This window comes from Frankliniella occidentalis, unplaced genomic scaffold (assembly GCF_000697945.3).
Source record: "Frankliniella occidentalis isolate FOCC.00 unplaced genomic scaffold, Focc_3.1 Scaffold184, whole genome shotgun sequence".
In the NCBI taxonomy this organism is placed as follows: Eukaryota; Metazoa; Arthropoda; class Insecta; order Thysanoptera; family Thripidae; genus Frankliniella; species Frankliniella occidentalis.
Window position 1 is genome coordinate 619,000 of NW_026267310.1, and position 8,366 is coordinate 627,365.

The window sequence follows — 8,366 nt, forward strand, 5'->3', positions numbered from 1 at the left end:
CCTACCCCACGGGTGCTCGTCCGCCAGCTGCTCACAGTATACCTGATAGGCCGGCGCGCTGGTCTCGGGGTTGAAGGTGGGGTGCAGCGCGATAGCCACGGTCGCCGCGGGCACGGCGGAGGGCAGCAGCGTCCTGCACAGCGAGTCCACGGTGGAGGCCAAGCGCAGCGACACAGACTCGGCGCGCCGCAGTTCTTTAACAGACGAAGGAAACCAGTTCCGGATGTGCGTTTAGCCCTGCCCCTGCCCTGGCTGCGCGGTTGGTCAACACCCTACCTCTAATCCGTCGAATCAGCGCGCTCTCCACCATGTAGGTCTTGGCGTGCGCGGCCAGGGTCAGCAGCTCGAACGTGCGTTGCTTGCGCCAGGTCGAGAACACGGCGTGCGCGCGCGCTCGGAGCCTCACGGAGAGCCCCGTGGCGATGGTCTGAGGACATAGCCGGGAGCCGGGTGTGAGAGGGGGTGGGTTGCGGGCGCCTAGTCGAGGAACTCGCCGGGCTTACCGACCTGGATCATGGCGGCGAACAGAAAGGCGGCGGCAGCCACAATGGCGGACTCGCCGATGAGGATGCATGAGGCGGACACGCTGAGCAGGATGACGAGGGGAGCCACCACGAGCTGCGGGGCGTGTTCCACGGCGCGCCATAGCGGCGTCCCGGTCGTCAGCACGATGGCCTCCACCTGGTGGGGCAGCATGTCGCTGCAGCTGTTGAGACGGATGGCCTTCCGGAACAGAAGGCCCTGCATGGCCGCGCGTAGCCTCCCCGCCTGTCTGTAAGGAGACGGGCGTCACTGGCCGTCACCAGAAGGAGTCCCCCCGAGAGGCGTGTCCGGTGGCCACTCACCTGGTCGCGATGCTGGACGCGCCGGAGGTCAGCAGGCAGGTGAGGAGCTCGCACACGGCGAAGCCCGTGGCCCAGAGCACGGCGGGGACCTGGTCAGCCGGGCTGTCGTCCATGGCGCTGATGAGCGCGGCGATGAGCAGCACCTGGAAGCAGACGGGTCAGAGGTGAACGCCTCGCGGTGGGCCGAGCCCCTCTCAGGTCGCCGTCGACAGATGCTCACCGGCGACGCCACGCTGCCCACCGCGGCCACGCACCCCAGCAGGCAGGCGGCGATGAGCCGACCGCGCGTGAAGGCCCACACGCAGTGGCCGAGCCTGTGGGGCGCGGTGCCGCCCGACGTCGAGGGCCCCGCCGCGCCCGACACCCGGAGCAGCTGCCACAGCCGCAACGAGTCCGTCAGACTGGACTGCGACTCGTTGACGAACGCGCTGCTGTCCACGGCCTCGCCGCGGAACGCCTTCCACACGGCGGGGCTGAGCCAGCCCAGGGCGGCACGCGCCACCAGGCCTCGCCATGACCTGCGGGAAGATCAGGTCGGTTGACGGGAGGACGGCTCAAGGCGCCAACAGGCCAAGCAGGTGCTGGAGAAGACCTACCCACAGCACGGCGCGCATGCCACCAGCAGTGGCCACCAGCCCCTCCGCGGAGGGTAGTCCTCGGGGATGGGGGCCACATCGTCGTGCAGCAGGAGGTGCGCACTGTTGGGGCTGAAACAGACCAGGGTTTTGATTGCTACGTACCGCTTTTTCTCCGCTGTCCTCATGTCGGCCAAGACGACACACTCACCCTCCGCCCGCGCCGCCGTCCCCTTGGAGACGATGGTACGCTTGCTCGTCGCTCACAGAGGTGTACGCCATGCCTGCGTTGTAAACATGCCGTCAGTAGCCGCCATCTCAACAACAGAAATCAGCCCGGAATAATGACCGATCCGGCCCGGCTGCGCGGTCGCGAGGCAGCGCGCTGCGCGGAGCGGCGGCGAGGTGCAGCGGTGCAGCACCCGGGGTTATTCCCGCGGGCACTGTACAGTGCGGGCAGCACGCCGCGGGCCGCCGTCACACTTCGTGCGGACGGCTGTACCGGCCTAAAGGCTGGCCTCGTCCGAGAGCTCGTAAAGCAGCACCTCCCTCGGCGGCTGCGGACATTCCGCTCCGAGCCGCATTTTTTCGCAGTTTGGTGCGACCGTTCGACTCGTGCCGCCTGATCGCCACGCCGGGTCTGCACCCGGTGCGCTGCGCGGGCCACGGCGGCGGTCCAGTGACGCACGGGTCGGGTCGCCACGCGATGATCCGCGACTAGCCGCGCGGCGCGACGCAAACGACACCACAAGGCCGCTGCACTCCGCTGGGCTGGGCTGGGCGGCGCGGGCCTGGCGGGCCCAGCTGACTGACTGACTGACTGCGTCTACTCCAACCTGAGCCCGGACCCGAAAGAGGAGTGGTAGGCGCGGAGTGAACGGCCGGGCTCGTGGCGCGGCGTGGCGCGGCGCGGCGTTGGTGCGCGGGCGCGGGGCTCGAACGGGACGGCACTGGGTCACTCACATGATGGAGCGCGCCGGGCCCGGGCCGGGCGCGGAGCCGGAAATGTGACCCCCAGGCGATGCTCCGCGCCGCTCTTCTGTCCGAGGCCCGGGTTACCTGCCGCCACGCCGCCGGGACCCGCGCCGCGTCCGCCGCGTCCACGCGGCAGCCGGCCAGGGCGGGCCAGGGGCAGGGCGGACGCGCTTCCCCCGCCACAGTTATTCAACCCCCACCTCACCCCGCCCCTTACCCGCTACGACCCGCACCGCATCCTTGGAAGGAATTCTAATGCCGTCCTTCGTTCGCAGAGTGGAGGTGTCGCGCCCGAGACGTGCCGTGCCGCCTCATGATGGTGTGCGAGAGTGAGGTGAGGAGGGTAAGAAAAAATACACCGCAGACAAACCTGTCGCGTCCTTGTTTTGGTGGGAGAAGAGAGGAGAGGAGGAAGGGGCAAGCGGGGGGCTTATCTAGTCCGACTGATTCACCTTGTCAAACTAGTTGAGCCCAGGGGGAGAAGGGGGCGGGGGGTTCCACTTGATTGGGGTGTTTTTGTCTCGGATGAATTTCTGGATTTTTACCGCGTGGGTATATCGCGGCGCACTGCTCAGATAAGGGATCGCGGGTGGTGTTGCCGTGTGTGCAAGATAACAGGTTGATGGGAAGGAATCATCGCCCTGCCCGCCTGCCCGCCCCACCTAGCTGCCCGACGTGTGGAGGGAGTTCTTTGTCCCCAGGGAGGGCCCAGGACCCCCACCCTCTAACGCCGAGGGAAGCACCTGAAGCCCTCCTAAGTGCCTGACGCGGCTCCTTTGGGGCGTCCTGCGGGGGCCAATAGTGCGTCTGCGTGCACTGGGCTCAGCAGGGCTCAACGCGGTTGCAGCAGCGGCAGGTGCAGGGCGGGGTGAGGGTGGGGCGGGGTTGAGCCGGCTCGGGGAGAGGTGGAGCAGGCGGGGTGGGGCGGGATGGCGAGCAGCCAGGTTGGTTGGCCTCTCTCCCCGCTCCGTGCCCAACACCGCGCCCCGCTCCGCGCCGGCCGGGGCTCCGCTTTGTTTTGCACTCACCTGACTGCCGCTACATCGCCGGCGTCGCGCCGCCGTCGTCGCCGTCACGTCACGCCACGTCCCCGACGAGATGCTCCCCTCGCCGTCCGCTTCGGTTCCAGCCGTCCTGAAGGCCGGCGGTCTCGGTGTCGTTGCGAAGCAGCGGCGGTGCGTTGGGTCGCGCTGTCCTTGCCGGCTTTGACACCCCGCCGTGCGCCTGCAGCCGCGCGGCGACTTTGCCTGCCTCGCTATCGCGCCGGGGCCCGCGCGCCGCCGCACCGCGCCTCGTCTCCACAGCGGGGCCTTATCAGCAGCGCGACGCCACACCTGTGAGCCCCCCGGCCGGTCGGTATGTAGCGCCGCGTAGCACCGCGTCGTGATGGTGTCGGCCCGGCCCCGCCGCCCTGGCAGCGCCGCACCGCGCCGCGCCGCGCCCGGGTCGTCCTGGCGCCGCTCCCGTCCCGTCCGCCCGGATCCGCTCCTCTTCCCGTCCCGTCCGCTCCCCACCGCAGGACGCACTGCGCGCCGCGCGGTCCTAGGCGCTCTTCGCTCTATCAGCGCGATTCACTCGCGCCGTGCGTCCCTCTGGTCTGCCCGGGCCAGTGGTGTGCCCCGCGCCGCCGCGTCCTCACTCGTCCTCGCGGGCCGCGGGTGATCCCGCCCCGGCTGGCTGCGACTGTTGCAGCAGATCCCGCGCGCAGAGCTCCGCCAGGTGTGTTCAACATGCGGGCCCGGGCCCCCCGCCGTACGTACACGGCGAGCCACGCGGCTCAAACACTGCAGCCTGAAGGTCGCGCCGCCGCCGCCGAGCAGCAGAGCAGCAGCGCCGCGTCCAGCGCCGCGGCCAAATCCGTGCGGGCGTGGTACAGTCGAGTTGAGAACTAAATCCAGGCGTTATTTTGAGTTACGTAATCGCGCCCGATCCGGACCTGCCCGTCCAGGTGCGCACGCGGTATGCCACGGTGGAGCGGCGCGGAGGTCCCATCTGGTCCGCGCGCCCGGCCCGCGGCCCCCGCGGCCCCGCTCCGGCTCCGCGCCGAGCCGTGGGTGATAAGGTCTCTGCGGCCGCGGTGTAGCGCCGCGACCGCCGCGGCGCCATGACGTCGCGACGCCCGTTGATACCCCGCGTCGCGAACGGCGCCCGTCATTTGTTGTTTGTTTTCCTTTTGTGATTTGTGCGAGCCGTCGTGTAAAACCGGGATTAAGGACCGTGTGCCGAGTGTCGTTTCGCTGGCGGCGGGTCCCGTTTTCTCCGCTGTGCCGTCACGGGGAACGACCGCTGCCATTTTAATTCACAAAATCGCGTCCGAAAGTGGGGCACCGCGTCTTTCGCGTCGGTCCGGCAGGTGACGCCACTAGCGATTTGTATGGTTTCAGGCGATGACGTCACTCTGTCGTCTGAAGTGGGAGTCCTGTCAAGATGGACCACAACCATAACATTTGCGTCCGATCCTGTGCCAAATAGTTTCCCTCGCCCCTCGGCTTCTCTCAGGTGCCCGCCGCCGGGGCTGGCGGGACGGGGTAGCGACCCCGCTGTGAAATGTCCGACCCCCGTGGCCCGCGATCTTTAATGCGGACTGTGACGGTGGATTGCAGGTGCCGTCTAGGCTAGGACGGCCCAGGACTGCACGGGTATTCACGTAGAACGGCTCGGCGGCCAGCAGGAAGCGCCCGGGCGGGCAGGACTCGACTCCAGCAGAGCGTCATGGTTTGCTAGTCACCCTCCCCGCCAGCTCCGCCAGCACCAGCCAGCGCTCCAGCTCAGCCCGGAGCAGGAGTGCCAGGACTGCCAGAGCCAGCCGCTGAGCTGAGCATGGCCGAGGTGCCCAGCCCCGGGGGCCCCGGCCCCGGGTCCGCGTCCAGCCCCACAGGCGCCCCCGAGGCCGTGCCGCAGTGGAAGCGCGACCTGCTGGAGCGACGGCGGGCGTCCGGACGCAGCATCTCGGCGTCCAGCAGCGGACTGGGCGTCGTGAGCCTGGGCCTAACCTGCCCCGGTGTAGTGGCGGCCGTCAGGCACCCCGGCCAGGGGCCTGCAGCTGCAGCGGGCCCCTCCGGCCCCTCCGCCTCCGACTTTCACCAGAGAGCGCGAGCGGGAGCGCGCTCGGCCCCCGAGTCCCCTGCCGAGCCCCCGCGGCCCCAGCCCGACCGGGACCGAGCGTCAGCGGCGGCAGCGGCCGAGTCAGTGCCCGTCGGAGTCCCAGTCGGCTTCGACGGTGGGAACATGCGGCTTGTGGAGCAGCTGCAGCTTCAGCGCGACGACATAACCTTCAATGGACAGGACGATTTGAAGCAACGGTTTATAAACATGGGCGAGGAGAAGATGCTCCTGCCCCTATCGGGGCCCAGGGCTCTGGCCCGTGTCCCCCGCGCAGCCAAGCAGTACCTGGCCAAGGTGGCGAACCAAAAGAATGGCACGCCGACAGAAGATGAATGCAACTCAGACTCCAGTGAGGAACTGCAATACGGACCGGGCATCGTCAAGAAGCTCAAGAACAAGTACCTCACCATGACCCTGAGGGAGAGTAGCTCCAGACCCTCCCTGTCCTGTATGAGGAGGGCCACCAGCCTGGAAAACCTACTGGATGAGGAGACAACTATCATCAAACCGACAGACACTAAGCCAGCCCAGTTTGTTAAGAGGGTAACAGGCAATAACACAGTAAAAGTGGTCACTCATCAGTCTCGCAGTGTAGAACCTTCCCAGCGAGACATGAAGCGGGCACGTTCTATGGAAACTTTATTACGCTATGATCCAAAGTTGCATACGAGCCATTCAAATTCAGGTCTCAATGTGCATCTTGAGGATGCTGAAAAGGATGAAAATGACAGTGCTGTGAATGATATCCGTGAACGCAGTTCTGTACAACACCGCAAATCAACTGAAGGTGAAAAAGAAGATCAAATTTTGCTGAGAAAGAAACTTGCCATCACATTTGAAGAAACAGAACTGCCGCCTCCAGACCTTGTGAAACAAACTCTAAAAATATTTGAATCATCTGGGTCTCCAGGGTCAGCCTCACCCCCAGTGCCTCAAGCTCGTAATTCTGTGAACAAGAATGTTAATTTTAAGACAAATAATGCCAAACCAGTGCCTAAAGTGAAAAATTCTGTGTCAAAGAAACCTCAGGTATCACCCAAACCAGTGTTCAGCCCTGAGAAACTTCGTTCCCCCAAAGTGGCATCACCAAAGAAAAGTGTTGACGTTAGTGATAAAGTGCCTAGTGACAGTGTCAGTGCCTCTGTACGTTCTGGACGTGGTGATACGTCCCCAGTGCCAGTGAGCCCAGTGAGTCCCCTCAGCAGTCCGGTTACTCCACCTACTTCTGCTGTTACACCTATTCAGGTTAGAAATTCAACAAAGCGCAGTCCTCCATCTCCAAGGAAAACGATGGGTCTGCCTGTGCTATCCCCTACGGAAGACAAACCACCACCAATTCCTAGGAGAGACAAGTCACCCAGCTCATCTGCCCCTGTCACTCCAGGTACTCCAGTTACACCAGTTACTCCGTTAACGCCGACCACACCTATATATGGCAGCAGTAATGGACGACCCGAGTCACTTGATATCAGGCCAATCTACTCAGCGTCAGACAGTGATGGCGAAATTGATGATGTGGATGCTGTTTCCTCAAAATCTGTTTCATCTTCAGCTCTAGAGAATATTCGAAAAGATGGTACTTCTATGCAGTTTAGCTTTGGATCTACCAAAAGCCCAGCTAATGATACTGCTAAATCTTACTTGCCTGGAGTGAAGCCAACTCCTCCTAAAGATCTTCCTATTCCACCTAAATCAACACCAACAAATTGTGTTCGTTCAGTATCTCCATTTGAAAGCCACAATCAAGACCATGCTACTCGACCTGGTTCAGTCATAAATGTAGCTTCTTTGCCTCATGGGGCTGTTTTAAAATCACCAGAATCGCCAGTTCAACATGCTAAGCAAGTTGGTGTTATTAGGCCACTTGTTTCAACAAAGCATCACTCTCCTCACAATATATCTCCCACACCTGCCACTCCAACTACCTTAACAAACAGAGAAATTGAGAAGAATCTTATAAATCGGGCCAAGTCAATTGAACAACCCGTAACAAAGGTTGTAGTATCCTTGAAAAAGCTGCCTGATGATGTTGTTGTCGGGTCAGTGTCTCACAGTGCTTTAGCTTTTGCTGTAAATGGTGACCAAGCTGGAAGCACTCCTGCACCAGTTGCCAGTAAGAGAGGACAAGCCCCTGGATTATGGGATAAAAAACCATGGCATCATCAAGACAACACCATGGTGTTCAACTTCAGCAACCGCAAGGAGGTGCCAGATTACATCGAGAATGATGGACTTATTCTACGCGGAAACAAGAGAGAAAAACAAAGGGTGAGTGAAACATCTTGTTACTTTACTGTTGTATGGCGGTCTCTTAAAATTTATATAATTGTTAGTGTCAAGATGAAAATTTTAACTTAGTGTTTTGTATGTTATTCTTAATTTTTTGATATGACCTGCCATACAGCAGTGACATGCATGATATTTATTTTTATTTGCATGAATGGATCGGTTGTGGTACAAATATATAAAATTTCAAATCGAGTTTAATTTTAGGGAAACTGATCTTTCTGATAATTCATTCGATAATTTCTCGCAAAATTCACGGTCCAAAAATTCATTAAAAATTGGAAAGGCCAAAGGGGGCGGCTCGCCCGGTGACGCACTGTAGTGTGGTTGTCTCTTATCTAGTGATAGGGCCGAAGGCTAGCCGTCAGGCCAGGCCGGGCTAGGCCGGGCCATGGCCGGCAGGCCGCAGAGGTGAAGCGTACGCCTCGCCTCGCCGGGGTGGTGGGGTATTGATCAGCCACGCGCTTCACCGGGCGTGGTGTTGTTGGTGTGGCCCCGGCCAGCGCCGGGCCGCGCAGCCGCGCCGTGCATCGGACAGGTGGCTGTAAGGCATTCGCTGTGAGTCATCCTGGATGGGGGG

General features: G+C 62.0%; 2 protein-coding genes across 2 annotated transcripts in view; one reads left to right on the plus strand and one right to left on the minus strand.

Annotated features, from left to right (window-relative positions):
• Nucleotides 1-3,649, minus strand: part of LOC113203791 (uncharacterized) — a 10,960-nt gene extending 7,311 nt beyond the window's left edge. The window contains exons 1-8 of the mRNA XM_052272030.1: nucleotides 3,424-3,649; nucleotides 1,632-1,704; nucleotides 1,442-1,552; nucleotides 1,066-1,363; nucleotides 846-988; nucleotides 508-772; nucleotides 277-427; nucleotides 6-194 (exon numbers count right to left, since the gene is read on the minus strand). Coding sequence (XP_052127990.1) covers nucleotides 6-194; nucleotides 277-427; nucleotides 508-772; nucleotides 846-988; nucleotides 1,066-1,363; nucleotides 1,442-1,552; nucleotides 1,632-1,702 — 1,228 coding nt within the window. The 5' untranslated portion in view covers nucleotides 1,703-1,704; nucleotides 3,424-3,649. The remainder of the gene's footprint in view (nucleotides 1-5; nucleotides 195-276; nucleotides 428-507; nucleotides 773-845; nucleotides 989-1,065; nucleotides 1,364-1,441; nucleotides 1,553-1,631; nucleotides 1,705-3,423) is intronic.
• Nucleotides 3,650-3,973: 324 nt separating this feature from the next.
• Nucleotides 3,974-8,366, plus strand: part of LOC113203792 (uncharacterized) — a 33,605-nt gene continuing 29,212 nt past the window's right edge. The window contains exons 1-2 of the mRNA XM_026418665.2: nucleotides 3,974-4,114; nucleotides 4,999-7,768. Of these exons, the coding sequence (XP_026274450.1) occupies nucleotides 5,216-7,768 (2,553 nt within the window). The 5' untranslated portion in view covers nucleotides 3,974-4,114; nucleotides 4,999-5,215. The remainder of the gene's footprint in view (nucleotides 4,115-4,998; nucleotides 7,769-8,366) is intronic.